Raw genomic sequence first — 21,150 nt, forward strand, 5'->3', positions numbered from 1 at the left:
AAGCAAAACAGACTCTAAATGACACATTAATAGTAACGGCAGCTCCGTCTAAAATGATTTATTATCTTTTGGTCGAGGATGCCCAGCTAGTTAAAGTAAAAACATGTTTGTTTTTAATTCGTGCATCCCTTATTTGTGTGCATCACTGGCAATCAACCACGTGGTATCTCCTCAAAAGGGATAAGAGGGTGATGTCATCGTAAAAATACTGCAGCAAGCAGTCTGCAGTAATGCATGACAGCCTTAAGCAACAGTTCTCAACGGTAAATTATTATTAATATTGTTATTATTATTATTATTATTGTTCACGGGCATCTATGCACTCCAAAAGCTGAAGTTGAAATTTAATTTGCACCATAATTATATTTTATCCTCGTTTGTTTATCGGTGAAAATGTATGCATGGGTGCAACTGCCGTCCCACTCCAAAGTGATGTCATTTACACAAGCGCCAGTAGGTTTTGCGCATAAAAAATAAAACATACAAAATAAATGTATGGTTATTGGTTTTTGTACAAGTCCGTGCAAGGATTTGTAGTAATTGTAGTCATTTTACAGGTTTTATGCCGTGTAATTAACCCATAAAAACACGTTTTCCTCTCCTTAAAAAAAAAAAAAAAAGTCGAACAAGAATGCACCCTGTATGAAAGCATGCAAAAATTATTGGCATATTTCAAAGCGGTACTCAATTTACCACAAGAAAACAACAAGGAACATTATATCACATATGCATGTCTCATTTATTATCCCCCCCAGTTTGAGAACCATATTTTCTGTGCTCGTCCTAACAAGTCCTTCGTCTACTTTCGTCAAGTACACAAATCCAGATGAAAGCAGAGAAGATGTAAGCTGTGCACTGGACTTTGTGCTTCAGGGAGGTGTTGATGTTGCAATGGCCCACTCGGGGAAGGAAGGGAAGGGTCACCCCATATAGTAAGAGTACATGACTGTATTATTTGTATTATGTCAGAACTTGAAAGGTATAGGATCCTAACAATGTTAGTCCTCTCATGCTTTATACCAGCGGTCCTCCAGAGCCCTGTTGGTTTTCAATTTGGTCATTGAATCAGGGTTTCACCTGGGGATGAAGTGTAAACTACCTGATATGACCAAAAAAAGAGACAGAAACAGCAATCATCTAAGAGCCTGAGGACCAGGATTACGAAAGAGGACTTACACTGAGAACTGCTGCTCTATACCACCACAAAACTGAGACAAGCTTATACAGTAAGTGCTGTTTAAATGCTACCCCCCCTCCCTTATCTACTATACATTCATTATTTATTTCCTCATTATATTCCAGTACTCAAAGGAAACCACACTCCTAACAAACTGATTTTGTCACTTCTTAACATTGTGTGATTGAGTTACTCTGGGTGATTATAAAGTAACATTTTGAGTGCCAGTTCCCGACAAAGTGATGCATTGGCATTACACATCAGGGCAAATGAAATGACCCTAAGGCAAAAAACATGACATACAAACAGGCTGTGTAAATAAAGTGGAGCTTGTTCACGAGGCAATGCTTCTCCCAACATTTCACCGCCATTAAATGTCTTCATTTGCAAATGACCTGCTGATCACCACATTAAAACACCTGCCATGTGCAGTACAAATGTCTGCCCATGCTAAATATAACAGTGTCTACGATTGACCGGTTCCACATACAGCGCCCAATCCATCCAAACCTTGTTACTCAGTTGTCTTCAAATGGCCCATTAGTCACACTCAGCATACTAACTTTGCCTTGATGGGCATATCAATCACCGAGCAGATTCCCTCTGTCTTAACAGTTATAATTCCAGTTTCAAATAATAAAACAAGCAAAGTCACAGTTGCAATCATGAGATACAGGTCCACTTAGAAGCCGCCAGTTAAAGTAAAAAGGGAAAACAGCTTCAGGAAGCAGTTAAGATCGTTTTAGGTAGACAAAACACCACATAATGGAAAAAGGAGGCAAATAACTGCAGGTCGGGAAGGGGAAAAAAAAAAAAAAAAAAAAGTTGATTATTGCAAACACAATACAGTTTGTTATCATGTTACCCCTCACGATAGATCTGTGAATGTGTTCTGTGTGCAGATAGAAACTGCCCTGAGTGGAAGGCACTGTATACTGAAGCAAGGTCATAATGTTTTCATCACATTATCCAGGTCCATACATGTAACGTTAACCCAACCAGGTCAGAATACATGAGGTCTGCCGTCAACTACGCCAAGACAGGAAGGTGATCTCACGCTCTCTGTTCCCAAGGTTACAATTCACACACTACAGGGGGGTATCAGCCTTCCATGATGACTTTAATAGAGAACAAGTCAGTGAGAAGTGAGCTTGAAGTGGTTATATGATCACGGTCAGTAGTATTGGAGACAACCAGCAGAGTGAAGTGGAAGTAGCAGCCAGGTTTTTATATGAAGAACAGACAGATGCAGTTTTTTTTTTTAGTGGTAGCTCTCTGTGTTGCAGCAGCAGAAGGGAACCTTAAGCATCTGGTTAGTAAAGCTACAGTACATTGTGTTTGCCCTGTGAACCTCGTACAACGCACAAAAGCTGAGCCGAGTTCAGCTCAGGGTGGTCAAAGAGGACTACTCAAGTGGCACAACATGACAGCATTGGTATAGCACAATAATAAAGAAATCTTAAATTTTGTTAAGTGCAGCAAAGCGCATACAATTTCAGTGTTATCCAAGAAGAACGAGACATTGACATTCATGTCAATCAAATTAGATTAACTGTTAATCTGACAAAAAAAATAATATATATATATATGTATATATAAAGCACCCATAATAGAAGTGGCTGAGTAAATTTAGCTTGATCTATTCCTCATCATTTAAATAGGCAACTGCATGATTCATTAAAGACTGGGTTGCTAACATGGAAATGAACATGTAATAATGGACAAATCCAAAATCAAATATGACAATTGTGCATTTTTAAGAAATTCTAGTTACATATATATCTCTCTTTCTTCAAATTAAAAAATAAAGTTAACAACCATTTGCCTACTTCTTTTTAAAAAAATGTTTGAAGGCTGAAGAATATTCTGCCTTTGCTTTTTTTTTTTCAAATTTTAGATGGTTTGTTAAAAAGAAGGCAAAAAAAAAAAACAATAGTGCAAGAGGTAATGCAAGAGTGGGTGCTCAGAGTTGGTGATGCAAATGTGAAGCAAAATGATAAAGAATGAGCGGAGCTGGGCCTGTCTTTTAGGGAGCGGGCTGGCCAACCAGTTGGCAGAAATTGCATTGTAATATCCACTTCTGACCCTGAAACCGGACACGTTCCATACTGAAGTACCCAGACAGCCCCCATTCCAAAAAAATAAAGAATGAAAACAGACAACTTTCCCCCCAGTGAGACACACCTGTTAAGCCTGCAAAGCCCGACAAGGTTTCCCCTTAAAATGGAGATCAGACTAAGACAAGAAGAAATACACACAGCGGGACACCACCTGCGCATGCCTTTCACTTTCAGGACTGGCACTTCTTTAGTCTATATTTGTCTATCTTTGATTGCTTGAGATGCCCACCTCTCAAGGTGCGTCACTTATATGTGTCCCGTTCACACCCTGTGGCATGTTTCTATGTGGTCTGTGAGCCACGAGCGTCCCCGTCAGGACTGAGAGCAGCTGGCCGGCCATGAGCTAAAACGCTGCCAGAGACCATCGGTAGATGAGTGGCTTCGCTCACTAAATTCTCATATTCGCTACTGTCCTCATCCTCATCCTCGTCCTCATCATCTTCGTCATCCTCCTGCCCTGCAGCTTGTCTGTCTAATGAGTCAGAGCTTGATCCGTCACCATTGCCAAGGTATGGGGTGCTGGGAGTGGTGACCGGTTTAGAGCTGGCACCGGGGCCCAGACCCATCCCGAGGCCCAGTCCCATCCCCAGCAGGCCCGGGGTGGGGTGTCCTGGTGAGCCCACGGCTTGGGGCCGGGGCAGTAGAGCAGCACTGGTAGGGGGCGAGGAGGAGGAGAGCAGAGAGTCATCCTGGGACAAGAGGTCAGCATAAGAAGGTGGGTTAGGTGAGGTACTGGGCCGCTCCGGTGCAGAGGGTGTGTGGAAAGCTATCCTGGACAGAAGGGAAGTCTCAGAAGGCTCTGTGTTCTCCTCTGGATTGGAGTGAGAGTCTGGATTCTGGGCTTCACGGAGCCCTGTGGAAAAAAAGAGAGAAGGACGCAACTAGTAACAAGGTTAAAGGTTACTGTTGCGGGGTTAAGAATGTGATTTTTTTTTTTTTTTTTTGCAAAATGTTAGCACATAAAATCAGAGCAAATCAAGTTTAACTGGTAGACTGATGAAATATTTAAGAAAGGCCTGGGGGAAAGGGAGCAACTCACAAACTCAGGAGAAATGAAATGCTATGCATGCTTAGCTTAATATTTCTTGTTTTTGCTGTTTGCTTTTGATCTTGAGCCAGTATACATTAAAATATTTTTAACCAGCACACATTTTAATTTTAAAGTGAGAATTCCACTTTATTGAACCCCAAACAGATACGTACTTCTCTCCTCTTCTGCTGTCTTGCTTTTCCTGAGAGCAATTTGTTGTTTGAGTTTGTTCACATCCTCTTGAATTTTCTCCTTCACACGTTCACTTTGTTCTACCTCCCCACACACGGCCTGCAACCAAGACAAAGAAGTGACAAACAAAAGGTTTAAAATAAGTTGAAACAAATTATCTTTGATTTACTGAGTGTGCAAACAATTTCTTTGTGAAATCCATCACACAATTGTGATCCGACTCACCTGGACTTTATCTTGTAGTGCGCTGTAGACTTGAAATATTGTTCGGATATCCTTCATCACACCATCTTTGTCAAAGAATTCAGCCCTGGAGAGATATTTAGCAAAATATACCTCCATTACATCATTCAAGACATAATAAATAACATCACAGTAGAAACTCACCCTGTTTCTCATCAGGATCATACATTACAAACGCACTAGAGCTGTCTGCTATCTCGAAACTATACTTCCAAATTCCACCGTCAGTCACAGAAAGATAGCAGCTAAATAAGCTGAGGTGAAAATAGAGTGATCATATCAGGAGGTAATAAAAAGGCCAGGCTAAATCCCTACAGTTCAAACAACACTATCAGACAGCATTTAGCTCATCTAAGACACACTGGGTCTAAGTTTAGAAACAAAAACACAGAAATACGAGAAGTATGTGCAAGCTGTCACACACCAGCTTTCCACTGCAGTCAGTCACCCACAAATATATGTATGTTGATACTACTTATACACAATGTCAAGTGTAAACTACAACTAGGACATACACACACACACACACAAATGCTGGGGGTCCTGGGTGCCATGGTAGCACAGTTGCACATGTTATGCCCTCAAGGTGAAGCTCTAGTATGTGGTCAGGTGAAAACAGGTGGCTGCTGCAATTGCACACATGTCAGAGGAGACACGTGTCTGTCTCCTAAAAATGGGAGTTAGCAGTGACATAGCAAAGAAAAGCTGGGAGTCCAAACCTTACCCATGCTCTTTGATGACCTTGGCGTAATTGAGTGAGGTGTTGGGCACTGAGGAGACTTTGTATTCCTGCTGGCTTGTGTTGCCAAGGTTTGGGATTGTGAGGGTGATTCTCTGGTTGTACCTACTGAGTGGAGATGACCAGTTAGCACAATGAATACTAAACCATAATGCTAACACTAATACAAACTATTTTTGCTTTTACAAATCCCCTTTGTTATGTACTTTTTTATTTTAATGAGATTCTGGTGAGTTATGAAACTGAAATGACCAAAGAAAGAAAATTATTTACCTGTAGTTATTATTTCAACATACAACATGTGATGTGTTGATAATGTATCTTTCACACCATTACTTTAAACTCAGTAACACAAATATGCACTATCTTCATCGATTTTAACTCTTAACATAAGTCCATCAATATTTATAACAGATTCATAAAGGACTCTAGATATAGACAGATATAGACAAGTATATAGACTAATCCAACTTAATGTAATTCAAAAGTCCAAACATAAGTACACAGTTACTGATCAGACAGTAGTTTGACAGGATGCATAAGGCCATGAAAAATAAAAGAATCACATCACTTATGCGCTTTAAAAAGAAGCTTACTGCATTATTAAACTGCATCATGCATTCATTATGTTTATACATTTGGTTTTCAAAGTAACTGCTGCTGCAGGAACACAGTTAAAGTCTGGAGGGTCAAACAGTCCACCAGCATGACAATCCTGTTCATGAGAAGCAGAGCAGCACAGAGCTTCTTTACTTATTGGATAAATTAACTGCGTGTGTCCGTTTATGTATGTGTTTGCTCATGCTGTTCAATGTGCATCTGCCTGTGCGTGCCATCAATACCTGCGGTTCGGTCTGAAGAGCACGTACTCCAGTGCATGTGTGGAGCTGTTGGCTGTGGAGATGAAGCTGAAAAGAAGGAAGACGAGGTCGGGCACACCGAGCAGCTGAGTCAGCTGTTTGTGGATGATCTGTTCCCTGAACGACATCTGCTGCTGCGTGTTCCTCCGGAACCGGTACCAACCAATGACATTCTACATGACGGAAGACACAAGTAATTTATAATGTGTTTAATCCAAGAAAGTCTTACTAATCCAACCCCACTTAGGACCAGAAATCACCAATCAAACAAGCACATGAGCGAACAGAACACTATATACAGTATCTATACAGTATAACATGATTCATTTCAATACAATGATACATTTTGTTGTATACTGTTATATTTGAAGCCCAAACTGTTGAAATCCACAAGGTTAAACACTTATATTTAGAGATAAACTGGTCAATCACACATTTATTTTGCAAATCACTTATTAGTTGACAATAAAATCTAAAATAAAAATATAAAACATTTTTACAGGACATCAGCCACAAAGTGTGTTGAAATAACCAAAAAAAAAAAAAAAAATTACTCACTTTCCGCCTATCTTTAAGAATGCTGTTGAGATTTTCTTCATTGACTTTGCCTGCGTAGTCATAAAAGCTGGTGAGAGGGGAAAAAAAAAGAGGCAGTTAAACTGATCCATCTTGCTGCTCCTCCTCTGCTTTTAGTTTGCTCCTGTTACCCAATCTTGTCAGATGGGGCCATCTACTGTCCACTGTCAAACTGGTTCAGCCTGTGCTACAATGGATGCAAGTTAATTGATGTATCCATTTAAAATTGACATTAAAAGTGAATTTTTGAGTAACAGATACCACTCAGTACATTTTTATTGACTGGGATAAAGCACAACAACATATGGAAGTACTGTTAGTACAAATGTATTATGGACTCATCTGAAATAACATTATTTCAATTTGATGGGAGTATTTTGCCATCAAACACTAATATCATAATAAATGCTCATATAGTTGCCACAAGAATCTACAATTACTTTCTTCACAGCTCAATATTAACAGCAACTATAGCTCTTGTAAAATAGCAACCCACTTCAACTTTATTGTGTTACAACAAAAGTTAATATCAGGTTTTCCCAAATGAAACAATCATGGCAAAAACTGTTGGTCTACTGACCCTTTTTTTATCTCCACAATAATAACAGTGATGATAATGATAACTGATTATCTGAGAATAAAAAGCTCATATCTTACCTAAACAACTGTGCACAAGGATCATGGTTATGGATTTCTGTTGGAGACAAATGACAATGGTTTCAGTTCACATAGCATTATATATATAAAAATATATAAAATCAGCTCTTTCAAAGCATGTTCAAGTTAATAAAACAATAGCTCCGGTCCTTGAGTATAAATTGGCTGAGCCGTGTTCAAAGCCACTGTAAAACACTCTATAAACACACACCTGTGACTGTATTACATATTACTGTGCCAATTAGGCTACAAATTGTTTCAAAATGTCAGATTTTGTTGTGAATTGTAATTTATTGGGTAGGCCAAGCATAGATGAGTGGTGGAAAGAGATGGACAGGAAAGAGGAGGAAGATAAAGAAAAGAGACACACTGAAATGAATGAGAGCGAAACTGAAAAACTGGAAAAGTCAAGAAACGAAGCCAGGACCATTAAACAGACGTTGTGGTCCGTTTGCTGGACAGGAATGCTTTCCACTGCGTCTGTGTGTTGATTGGCAACTATTCTGCTTAATGTTGCTGAACAACCACATTGCTTGGCAGAAGAATGATTATTTGTTATCAATGAATTATTGCATTTTTTGTTGCTGTGTGTTTATTTTATGAAACCTTGCCAGGTATATGTAGTAACAGTTTTATAAAAGCAATAAGCCTTGTGGTTTACAGTGATTTTAGAGCAGCTAAGGGGCGTTGTTAAACCACAGCCTCTTGTGGCTTATTGCTTTAGTAAACCACAGTGGAGCCCCACTACCCAAATTCAGAACTGCAACCTACAGACTAACACTGTGCCAATAAATCTGAGATAATATTGCTTTTCGATGCTGTTAAAGTTGTTTACATTAGTAATGTTTGTACACAAAGCAGTTACACAAACACAAAATTGCTATTTTATACCTGAGACTTGCTGTATATGGCTAAAAATATTGATTTGGCCTTCAACACTATTACACTGACTTTTAGTTTCAATTGTCTTAGTTTACAACACAAAATCCCACAGAGAGCAGACTTTAACTCCAACCATTAACTAATCTGCACTCACTAAGTGCTCAGAAAAAAAAAGCTGCTTGTTGCCTATTTTCATTCACAGTTACATTTCACAATCATATGCATCAACATAAGCTTCTCTTTACAGGACTGAAGGGATAGAAAAGTAATTCAGGACTCAATAATATCAAGCAATCAAAAAATAAGTTACAATTAACTTGTAAATGTTTTAAATATATTTGCAAGTAACATTGGCAGGTTAAAATTTGATGCAGATTCAGGGGCTCCACTCTAGTTACACTTTTAATATCCCCAGTTGTCATCAGTCTGCTCTCTACAGTTTGTTATGTTGACAGCCTTTGATTGTACAGGGTCAGAACTCAAAGAAAAAATGTGACATACTGTAAGGTGTGTGCTTTGCAACAACTGTATCTAATATGTAATTATGACAATGTCATTATGCTGTTTATTTGACAGAACATCTTCAACAAGAAATGTTAATCTACTCATTGTGAATAGTGAGTTTACAGTCTATAAAGCAGACATTAAAGCCCCTGCACACCTACACAGGTGTTTTAACTTATTGTGGCTGATTAAACTTCTCAAGTTAAGGCGGGGCAGTGCAATGATGTCATCAAAATGTATGTACTTACAGGAATGCTAAAGGCTGTCCCAAATAGATGCAACAAAACTAATAGGAGCCTTAGGGAGATGTCAATCAAGCTCAGTTTGTACACACCTACACAGTCTTGAGAAGAGCGCTAAACAAGCAAAATAAGTGAAAACACCTGTGTGGACAGCCCATGGGTGTAGAGGGGCTTTAACAGAATCATGTGTTGTACAAACAAACCGTGTCTTTTTTTTACAAAAGGAGCAGAAGGACTAAACATTGGAATTTTTCACAGCAGAATTTTTATCTTGTCATAGCAGGAAAAGCACAGGTGTTATGAATTTCATTAACAATGAGCTACGAATTTAATTAATGATGACAGGACCCTAAAACTGAAGTAGCTAAATTAAATTCAGCCTAATTAATTTAATTATTCACACCCATGCTTTTTCTACTGTGATATATCAAAATGTCTTCTGTGACAAAAGGCCTATAAAGAAGTGATCATGCCATCTTCTTAAGTCTCTAACTGTCTCTTAAGGCTGCCATCATAAGACAGACATTAATCTGTAGCTACTTATTACTTTACAGGATACCATAGGTGTTTTGTGTTATCGAAGTCAGGCCTTACCTACTACCTGGAGCAGTTCTGCACTGCTAATCTGTGTGTCACTGATGCTGACGGTCTCTTCTTGCCTCACGTCTCCTAATAGGAAGCCCTCCTGTGCAAACACATTTTAAGGCTGTAGTTAGAACACTAATGAAGAGCTGAAACAAAGTAATGATCTATTAGATAGCTGACTGATGTAAAATTAACCAACAACTGTTTCAATACTCAATTTATTGCATTTCTCAAGCAAAAATGCTAAACGTCTTCAGGTTCCAGCTTCTCAACTGTGAGGATTTACTGTTTTTCTTTTCAGACTGATACCATTATAAAGTGAATATGTTTACGTTTTGAACAGTTGGATCATGTGAATAAGCAATTGAAGACATCATCTTGGGCTCTGGGAAACCATGATGGACATTTTTCACTAGTTTTGGATATTTGAAAGACTAAACAATCAAGAATAAACATACAGATTAGCCAATACTGAAAATGATCATTTGTTGGAGCCCGGATGCAATACAGAATTATGGCTACACAGATAGATAATCTTTTCATATAAATGTTCTGAATATGATTCAGATTACCCTTGCCACCTTGATCATCTTCAAGCTGCTGTTTCATCTCTGTGCAATCACTTCAAGTGCAATACAACCTGCAGGCTACTGTACATACCCAGGATTATAGTCTGTATTCATTGCCATTTATATTTTATGTATAACTCTATTGTAATATCTGTACTCTTTTCTTTTTCTTCATACTATTGTACTTTGCTTTCTACTTTATGTTTACTACTGTTTGATTGTAGATGCTGGTGTTGTCTCATCTCAAGAATTTCATTGCGCAATTGACTGCCATGTTATTCTGTGTATATGACAGTAACAACCTTGGACCTTGAACCAGTGCACATACAACAACAATAGGAGTATCAGAATTTGACTGAATGTCTGCATGTTCATTCAAGTAACATAAAAATAATAAATCAGCTTTCAGCTCTGGTAGTAAATAATGTTGTTTATTTTATATATGAGGAAAACGTCATCTCTCAGGCCAGAAACATTATTTCTGACCCCACTCAAATCCTTCGATGTGAATACCAGCTCCTCCTCTCAGGCAGGCGTTACAGAATTCTTCAGTGCAGGCTAAACAGACACAAACACTCTTTCATCCCTCAGTCCACTAAAGCCCTAAACAAACACCCCAGTGGCCATCAGTAGAAACGGTTGATCGTTGTTGTTTGTGTACTCTTCTGTATAGTGAATGTGCAATAAATCACAACGTCAGAGGCTAGTGCAGTAAATGAGATCCTTCAGTGTTTTATCTTTTATTGAGGATCTCAGAATTTGGAGTATTTATTGATATTTTTTGGTTTTCATCCTGAGTAGTTTCATGTGATTATTGTACCTTCTATCACGGTATTTATGAGATGTATACAGCAGCAGCATCATCGTGTGTCAAAGCCACGGCACACTTCCCTCTGAGACAATAAAGTCTTATCTTATCTTACAAAACATTATTTAACTGACAGCAGCTGGTAAATCTTTTGTAAAACAACATGAGCTGACTTGCTCATTCCGCGTATGACAGGAATGCAGGCAAACTTGAAAGTAGCGACTCTACACCTGCTTGAAGTCTCAAGTCTCTGACTGACAAGAAGAAAACAGCGCTGACGTTAACCTTGCTTCTACAAAGAGCTAGCAAATATCTAAATAAAAGAAAAAAAACATTTTTACAGTCACTTTGCTAAGACAGTTCTGACTTGACGCTAAACGCTGCTAACATTAGCTGTGCGGAAACCCACAAAAAACAAAAGGGGGTTAACATTTACGTTGCCTGATTAAGAAATTAAATGTGTTAACTTCTTATTCTTGATTACATTCATAACGACTATTAAATAGCAGGTCGAGGTGACTGAAGATATTAGCAGCTCAAAACACACGGAAGTCACTTGACTCGGTAGCTTAGCTAACATGCTAAGTGGCTGACTGCTGAGTATTTCCTGGACCTCAAACTTTCCCCAACAGCCTTTCCCATTATAATATGGTATTAATTCATATATATGGCTCTTATTAGCTACTATTAAGACTTACTATTTAATTATTGTGCAGCTATAACACGCGAGATTGCCTACTAGGTAAGTCTTGTCGTTCATATAACTGCATAAGCCATTTAAAAAAAGAAATCACACCCGCCGGTAAATAGACGGGACCAATACTAGCTATGATGACACTGGAAAACAACACAAACTAAAGGCGTTTAGTCAACGGTCGGACGCGCCAACGAGCTACGCGCATTTAAGCAGCCACTGCATCGTAGCTTGTCAACAATATTTTGGATACTTACATGATCTGAGTTGCTGTTGGCGCTGTGATAACACACAGAACTAAAAGTGTAACCTGAAATAGATGCCGCCATGATGGAAACATCCCTATCATCAATCCCGATGCCCCCCGCGGTTGCAAAACACGCTCCTCAGACGCAATGTCTTATGGGAAATGTAGGCACCGACCTGACAGCCCTATAAACTAAAATCTAAGGCGGAGGAATATGGTCTTATTAATATTAATGTATGCCCTCCAGTCTGTTGGTCGGTTGTACCATAATGGCTAATCCCAGGACCTGAAGTCAATCTATGCATAATGAATAATAACAAGAGAAAGAAATCAGGGGATGTAGTCAAGGAAGGACTTGAATTAAGGAAGGTAGGTGTCAATATACAGCCCTAAAACAGTTAATTATTTTTACATCTTTAAGCCCTGTTATTATTTATATATACCTGTCTGTATATGTATATGACCCATCTGCAACATGAATGGAGATCATATTTATAGATTTACATAGATGGTTCAAAGGATCCAGAGGGTGGGAAAGTGACATTTGGAGTAACCATTTCTGGGTTAAGAATCGAAAAGGGACATAGAATTTCAGATCAGGTGTCAGTATTCACAGCAGAGAAGCTGGCAATATTATTGGCACTTTGGTGGGTCGAGGATAATAAACCAGCAGTGATTCACCAGCAGCTTTAACTACAATAAAGGAAACAAAATTCAAGTCCAGACCTGATATACTGACAGAGATTTATCAAACATTGTACAGAATTCACAAAGCAGGATGTGAAGTGGGTGAGGAAGCTGCAGATAACATGGCAAAGAATGCTGCTCACGGTGATAGAGTGGAAATTACATTACAAAGTGTGTCATTTTTCTATTTATAAGGTTTTGCATATTTACCTAAAATAGTTTTGAATAATCACAGTGAAAAAGCAAATGAAATAATTTTCCTATCGGAATTGCAAAAATCACAGGCATGGTCTATATTTAGCCTAAATCTTTCCAGCACTTCTTTTACAGGGTGAATTCAATGTAAAATCTTGAAGGATACTTCTTTCATTTTTCCACTGTAAATCACCCATTATAGATATAATATATTTGTATTAAAAAAATAAATGTGAAGGAGAAAAGGCAAAAAACAATTTTGCCTGCAAAAGAAAGGGTTGTAATCCAGACTAAGGCTTGGGCATTGTGGGTTTAGGAATGTGCTGGCTCTGACTGGAAAACACCTGGATGGCAAATGTGAGGCATGGATGCATAGTATGAATATTATATATTATAATGCATCCATGGTGTGGAGGCTCGGATACGGTAATGCACATCCTCATCCAGAGTAAGAATTACTCCCATCAAAAGAGGAAGCTGTTCAAAGACCTGGGAGCACTTGAAGAAGCTGTTTTTACTCTGTGCACCTTACTCAACCTGGATAACTGGAGTAAAATGGAAGAACAGCTGTAATTTCTGTACAATGTTGTGGGTGTATGTGAATTTGTGGGTGTATGTGATTTGTGGGTGTATGTGATGTGCTATTATGTGTAGCTTTGTATTTTGTATAATGTGTCCTGTGTGTTTTTTGCTTTGTACTGTTTGTTATTGTGCTGATATATGTTTTAATTGTAAGGGACTGCAGATGAAAATTAGCTTTAAAGCTAACTCTGGTGCAGTGCATCAAATGTTAACAGTGATGCTTAAAACTATACATTGTCCCAATAAATACAATACAATATACAACAAAATATAAAGACCTGGGCCAACAACAAACAGTAGAGGGCAGCAATACGCCAGTGCAGCGTCTAGTCTGCTTAACCAGAAGAAGAAGAAGAAGCCCTGACAGCGTCCTCTCCAGCATGGAAGAAGCCACAGAAAGCACACATGGTTGTGGGAACACCTCGGATCCAGAAGAAGACAGATGCTCAGATAGTGATTTTGGACCTTCAAAACTCGGAACAAAAGAATAGTAGGTGTTGTGATCCGTTGCTTAGTTACGTAAATGTATGGCGGTTGGCTATTCTCCTCAGTTTCCGCAGCTACAGCAGACAACAACAAAGCTAACTGATATCACGTTTCAGCACTTTAACAATAAGTTTTTAGGACTTTTTCCAAATCGATAGGTACCGTAATAAATGTTCAATTTCGACAGAAATAACACGTCCAGGCAGCATGTGGTGTTTAGAGGATGAATTAAGTTGGGATGTTAACTAGAAGTGTTGTTGGACAAATAAGAGGATAAATGTGTGGCTATTGTCTGTTTAGAAAAAAATATAGAGTTGTAATTTGTTATCTGTGTACATTAGCTGTTAATCATTAAACTAAACTGGTGATATTTGCTGTTGTCATGGGAACATGCAGGAAAAACACACGTTTTATTTTATATTAAAGGGGACCTATTATGCTCATTTACAGCTCTATATTTTTATTTTTGGACTCCACTAGAGAAGCTTTGCATGATTCACTGTTAAAAATAACTTTATTTATTATTTATCTTATGTAGGCCCTTTATGCAGCCCCTCAGTTCAGCCTCTGTCTCTAACAGGCAGTTTTATAAGCTCCTGTCTCTTTAAGGCCCCCTCCTGATGAGCCCACTCTGTTCTGATTGGCCAGCTTTCTGGAAAACTGCCAAGGAGCAACCGTATCAGAGTTGTGTTAACTTATCACTGATGCAAATCCAACATTTCTTGCTTTACTGCTTCATATTAAAAGTTTTTAAATGACAAAATAACAGGAGACTTTATTGTGAAGAATTTACAGGAAATGAAATGTGTTCCTCACAGAGTTAGTGGTGCCTTGTTAGCGGCAAAACTGGGTGACACAACAACATCTGTAGATATTTGGAGCTCTTTGTTCAGCGGATCAGTTAAAAATAATGCAGGGAGGAATAGTACAAGCAGAAACAGCCATAGTGACAATGATGTTTGATGAAGAGCTGCAGACAACCAGCATACCTCCAACAAGTAATCAACTTATTTTACTTTGTTGTGCTGTGTAATGGAAAAACACTCATAGCGTGCCAGCACGACTCAAGTCCTGGCTTGGCGTGACTACCCCCAAAACAATGGAAAAAAGTCATAATGTTAGTGAAGCGGAGCAGTGAACTCGCTTACTGTGAAGAAATCTGTCACAAGCCGACGTCGGCGTCGGCTGAAAATAGAAAAATACATTGGAGGCCGAGCGTTCAGAGCAGTCTGAAGCCGGTGCTTTTTGCTCACATATGTTTGCCTTATTATTTGACATTTTGGTCACTTTTAACATGAACATCCGACATTGTGACATTATATATATGAACGAAAATAAGAAAAACCATAATAGGCCCTCTTTAACAATTTAAATAAACTCAATTAAGACTACTTATTGGACTATATGTTTAATTTAAAAAAAAAAAGCTTTGTCATGTTTTGTCAGCAGTTTGTCATCTGTGCCCATAGTATTTTTGTAACAAATTGTCAATGTCCATCCTTTTGTGCAGTTGGGAAGATGCATACCAAAAAGAACTTGAGACATTCAAAGACATCGGGGACGTTGGTGAGATTTGGTAATCATACAGAGTATTGACACACATTCTTTAGAAGCATGGTTAATGTTGAAATTAAAGGAAAGGTTCACAATTTTTCAAGTGTGTCTTAAAACAACAGTCAGGTGCTCATATGAACACTGAAAGAGGTTTTCCTCATTGTAATCATTCCTGCTGTTCATACTGGCTATAAAAAGATCCCCTTCAAATGTATTTTCAATGTAATTGATGGGGGACAAAATCCACAATGTGTCCACACAGTCAATTTGTGCAAAAATTTAAAAGTTTATCTGAAGCTTATATGGGGCTCCAGCAGTCTGAATCAGTCATATCAGGTGGATATCTGCCACATTTACTTTTTTTTTATCATAAAATTCCCTCTTTGTGTTTCCTTGTTGAGCTGCAGTGGAAGTATAGTAACAAAAAGAGGAACTTTTGCACCACAAAGACTGTAACATTGAAAGACATCCTCTTAATTTGACTAATTTGGATGGCTGAAGCTTCAAATTAGCATCAGATAAACTTAAAAAATAAATTTTTGCACAGAAGCAACCTTGTGCATTTTGCCCCCCTCACTGACATTGTAAATGCATTACAAAGGGATCTTCTAATGGCCAGTATGAACAGGAGGAACGATTACAGCAAGAAAAACCTATTTCAATGTTCATTTGGGCACCTGACTGTTGTTTTGAGACAGAATTGAAAAATTGTGAACCTGCCCTTTAAATCAATATTTCTACCAGTTGTTATAACCTTAGTGTCCCTGGCAAGGTTATTTCCCATACCAAAATGTTATGGTTCCTAACCATAGACTTGCTTAATACAGTATTTTTGGTTTCCTGTAATAGCTGGTCTTGTCACTAAACTCTGTGTATTTCCGTCTTCTTGTAAGGTTTGGCGAGGAAAGCATGAGCCGCATTCTGCGATGGATGGACAGAGCTAACATCCCAGAAAATGCTGCCATTCTTGACATTGGCACTGGAAATGGAGCTTTTTTAGTTGAACTGGTGTGAACAGAGTAAAAATACATTTGACACTATTATGATTTTTATTTCAAGGATACTGCATGTGAGTGCTCACCCAAATTACAACAAAAATATAGTAACAGCTGTGGATTACCAAGGGTAACTGGAATATTGTAGTTGGCAATTTTTTTTTGTCAGAGCTTGGAAAGCCACAATCTGAATGCCTTTTTATCTGTATTGTATTGGGATTGCGGCAGAATCCTCAGCTATCTCAAGACCTTGCCAAATACTATCTGCATGACTAGATATGACTATGGTAGTAATAGGGTAGAGAAAATTGTGATTTAGGTGATCTAAACCTTTAATGGATCGTTTGTAAATTAAAGCTAGGTTCACTGTAACGACCCTGTTAACAAACTTTTAAAACACATCTCCATAACAGTTGATAAGCTTTACTCTGCTGTGTTTTTTGTGTTTAGGCAAAACACGGTTACAGGAATCTGACGGGGATAGATTATTCTCCAGCATCTGTAGAATTGTCCAAAAACGTCCTGCAGGCAGAGGACTTGACGGATGTGACTGTAAAGGTGAGTCCTGTTTGTCATTATAACAAAAGTATTACAGGTAACGTTCACATTTATAACCTTTATTTCACAAAATATCAAAACACATTTACAAGCCAAATGGTCTATATTCTTTGCATGGTTATTATAATTATTGTGAAAAAGTGACTTACAGTTGTGAGATGTGAATTGACACCAGACATACTTTCTAACTGCGATATGAAAGCGTTTATGTGTACACACAGGTGTTAAAGTGGCATTGACACTTTTAACTGATACACTGCTACACTGTGTGAATATTTCTAGGGCTAGCTTATCATTCATGAATCAACATTTTGTGCAAAAATGAAATAACTTAAATGCTGCAACATATTATTTCAGTGGATCTGGTGGTTCTCAGGTTATGCACAAATCATCCATTGATGCAAAATTAATAACCTTCATTCCTAAATGCCAATGATACAATATAGCTTTCAGCATACAGTGGGCCTATGCCCATGCCTGGGCCTGGGAAGGTTAGAGGAAACTCTCCTGTGTTTACCGTGTGGGAGGGTTGGATAAGAAGAAGGCCCTGAAAGTGGTGGAAGTCTGCCCACCATTCAGATTTAAACCACCTCAAACCCCAAATGAATTGACAGGATTTAACACATCTGCTAACAAGTACATGCAAGAAAAACAGGGTTTAAATGCTGGCTGGTCTATAAGGGCTGTCATGATGAGTGAGTTTTCCTCTCCTGTGTGCATAATACAGTTGCATATAGTTTCTGTGCATCACACAGCTATGACGGTGTGTGCTTTGCTTGGGTAGAGAGCCTGCCATTGAAGTCAATATTGACCTTAGCTGGACTGGGGTAGCACAGTGGTTATATGGCTGCGTGTGTGAGAGAGAGAGAGAGAGAGAAATGGTATGTTGGCATCTTGTCCATATTGCTAATACTGCAGAATGCCAAAATAACTTGTGTGAATGTGCTTGTGTTTGTGCATGTGCAGCCCTGCATGGAGTCTGAAGGAGTGTGCAGAGTTTCAGCCACGTGATTAAAAAAGCGTGTTGCCTCAAAGGTCATTCTTACTCTCAAATCTGTCAAGCCTCGTCTCCGTTTACATTAGTCACTGTCTACTGCTGCTTTGACACTTCACCTTCATACATTCTTCCTTTAACATCCTCCAAGTTTTTTTTCCCCGTTTTTATAGGCTCACACTCAAATTGAACTCTGTCAGTTACAACAATATATGGACATTTCTGTCTCCAGTGAATCACTCATAAATCTCAAATTTTGTGACCCATGGTTTGTGAGTATGTGGCTCTTCAGCTCACCCCAGAGATCTGGTGTTATGCCCCTTCGTCCAGATAAAGGGCTCTTTTCACTGGTCGTATGGTAGGTCAGCAACCTCTGGAGAATTAAGCGCGGTCATGTCAGCAGTTTTAATTTAGTTTTAAGTGATCCAGTGAGGTATTACACATTTAATCTTGGTTGATGCTGAAAGATTTCTTCTGCCGGTAATGATATCGTGTACCCCACATCTAAAAAGTCAGACTAAATAGTAGTTTCCATAATGTACATTTGCTGTAGGGGTGTTGTTAATCTTAATTTGTCAACTTTTCTTCATTTCAGGAGGTGGATTTCTTAAACTGTCAAGGGGAAATAAAGGGTTTTGATGTCTGCATCGACAAAGGAACTTTTGATGCAATAAGCCTAAACCCAGACAACACCACAGAGGTCAAAAAACTCTACGTACAAGCTCTTAAAGATGCTCTTAAGGACCAAGGACTCTTCGCTATTACTTCCTGTAACTGGACAAAAGAGCAGCTGCTAGATCGATTCAGTGAAGGTGAGGGGAAATGCTGAAATTAATTATTGTAGGTCTGATCATTTATTTTGATCAATTTTTGTTAAATCCTGTTCAATGCTTTTATGTGAGAGCTGCGTAGGGCTTGCTTCTTGGAGTGCACAGTTCTCCCAAACAACTCCAAAGCACATTATTTTCAACATATCTTGATTGGTCACTCCAATTATGTCAATTCATTCCTTTCTTTGTTTTGATTGTGCCTTGATTAAATCATTTCTAGTCTATATTTTATTTTTTTATGAAATGTAAAAAGAAACAAACTCTGGTAATTTCTGATATAAGAAATAATTTTGTTAATTGCTTTTTAAAGCAGGAATATGTTTTTAAATACATGCGTTGAGTGGTTTGATGCGTCCATTCGTATTGTATGGAACAGTCACTCACAGTGGCAATTAGTTCTGTATTAATGCAGTTGTAGAGGTTTTCTCATTTTCATATAAACTCAAAAGAAAACATGTAAACTTTTTAGATAAATGTGTGCATTAGACAAAATTACCTTTTTTAATTAAAGGTGCAGTGTGTAGAATTTAGTGGCATCTAATGGAACAGACTTGGCAGAAATGGAATTTATTATTCATAAGTACGTTTTAATTAGTGTTTAATCACCTGAAAATAAGAATCGTTGTGTGTTCGTTACTATAGAATGAGTCCTTTATATCGACATAGAGAGCAGGTCCTCTTCCACAGAGGCTACCGTGTTTTTACAGTAGCCCAGAATGGACAAACCAAACACTGGCTCTAGTGTCTTTCACATTTTTCGCAAGTTTCACAGCCACCGTAGGTTTTCCTACACGCTTGGATAGGGAGGTGTTATCAGTTGGTTGCAATCTGTAACCTCACCACTAGATGGCACTAAATCCTACACACTGGTCCTTTAAGTAATATTCACAAATGTTTTCTGTGGTGGATTAGTGTGTTGATTTTCTATATGACCAACATGATTAAATGGCTGCCTGGAGAGGAAAACCTTAAACATTAAAAATCTAAAAATACATGGCATGGTTTGTAATGTTAAGTGCATTTTTGCTGTGTTTTAAATGGCTTAAAAAGCTGGGGTAAAAATATAATCCTTTAGGTGTACATCAGTGTAATTTATAGTCGTGCCTCTCTGACACGTAACATCTTTTTATTTGGGAGGTTTGTTGACTGACACTCAGTCAAAACACAGACACAGTTCCACGACTACAGCAGTCTCCTGGCAGGTTGTTAAGCTGCAGGCAACAACAGCCTTGTAAAGTCAGAATTTCGGCAAGCTTCCATTGGCTGTCACTCTTCTCAGTGTAGTCACTCTGGAGAGCCTGCAGGGGGCCAAAGGGCCATGATATCTCATCTGTCACACTGACAGCCTGTCTTTACTAGGCCCCAGGATGCACCACAGATGGTGGACGGATAGTTCTTGACTCACAGTTCTCTTCCTAACCCCTCTGTAGCCATAGTCAGCAAGAAAAGACTCTCAGGCATGTTTGTGTTTAAGACAGCGTGTTGATGTTTTATAAGTTTGTCAACAGAATGTAAATTGCTTGGTAAGTTTGCATAATGCACATTTCTTCACCTGTACGTTTTTTCTCTGCGTTGCCTCACAGGATTTGAATTTGTACAGGAGTTGCCTACACCCAGTTTCCAATTCGGAGGCAAGATTGGCAACAGTGTGACAGCGCTCATCTTCAAGAGAGTACACTGATTTTCAAAGCAGCAGCGTAGGAGGAAATTTGTTGTTTTTTGTCCCATCAACTCTGCAGCCTTGTGTTTATCACAGGAAATCACAGAACCTGTACCAGTACATCATGACATGATCATACAGGAACTGATTATTTACTATTCCTTTTTTTAAAAAACAGTGTGTGACAAAGCAGACATACAGTGCAATTGAGTGGGACGGTTCTTTTGAAATAAATTAATCTGTTTTTGTATCGTTGCTGTTGTATTATCTTTACAATGATCTACAGTGTTATAGGCTCCTCTTTTTTGTAATGTAATACATTTATGCAGACAATTAACAAAATTATTTAATTCAATTTCAGCTTCAAGGTTGTTTACATATGTTCAAATGGTGCTTTCATGGTGGAGTGAATTGCCAATATCTCATGATTATTATTACTATTCCAAAAAAAGGAATTTTTTATCAAATTACTTTTTTTTTCTTT

The 21,150-nt window shown here is 38.4% G+C and overlaps 2 protein-coding genes across 4 annotated transcripts; one reads left to right on the top strand and one right to left on the bottom strand.

Annotated features, from left to right (window-relative positions):
• Nucleotides 1-1,778: 1,778 nt before the first annotated feature.
• On the bottom strand, nt 1,779-12,255 carry abraxas2 (abraxas 2, BRISC complex subunit). Of its 2 annotated transcripts, none has more exons than XM_067610367.1 (9): nt 12,136-12,255; nt 9,817-9,907; nt 7,595-7,631; nt 6,920-6,986; nt 6,344-6,534; nt 5,487-5,606; nt 4,745-4,829; nt 4,501-4,618; nt 1,779-4,150 (listed from the first exon to the last, which is right to left on the bottom strand). In XM_067610367.1, the coding sequence occupies exons 1-9, from the start codon at nt 12,205-12,207 to the stop codon at nt 3,579-3,581; spliced, it is 1,353 nt and encodes a 450-aa protein (XP_067466468.1). In that variant the 5' UTR covers nt 12,208-12,255; the 3' UTR covers nt 1,779-3,578. The 2 variants fall into 2 exon arrangements, with proteins under 2 accessions (XP_067466468.1, XP_067466467.1); XM_067610366.1 differs by having other exon boundaries at nt 5,487-5,609.
• Nucleotides 12,256-13,918: 1,663 nt separating this feature from the next.
• On the top strand, nt 13,919-20,921 carry eef1akmt2 (EEF1A lysine methyltransferase 2). Of its 2 annotated transcripts, none has more exons than XM_067610372.1 (6): nt 13,919-14,079; nt 15,586-15,651; nt 16,523-16,637; nt 17,075-17,182; nt 18,772-18,988; nt 20,590-20,921. In XM_067610372.1, the coding sequence occupies exons 1-6, from the start codon at nt 13,970-13,972 to the stop codon at nt 20,685-20,687; spliced, it is 714 nt and encodes a 237-aa protein (XP_067466473.1). In that variant the 5' UTR covers nt 13,919-13,969; the 3' UTR covers nt 20,688-20,921. The 2 variants fall into 2 exon arrangements, with proteins under 2 accessions (XP_067466473.1, XP_067466474.1); XM_067610373.1 differs by having other exon boundaries at nt 14,007-14,079; nt 15,586-15,641.
• The last annotated feature ends 229 nt before the right edge of the window (nt 20,922-21,150 follow it).

This window comes from Thunnus thynnus, chromosome 14 (assembly GCF_963924715.1).
Source record: "Thunnus thynnus chromosome 14, fThuThy2.1, whole genome shotgun sequence".
Lineage (NCBI taxonomy): Eukaryota > Metazoa > Chordata > Actinopteri > Scombriformes > Scombridae > Thunnus > Thunnus thynnus.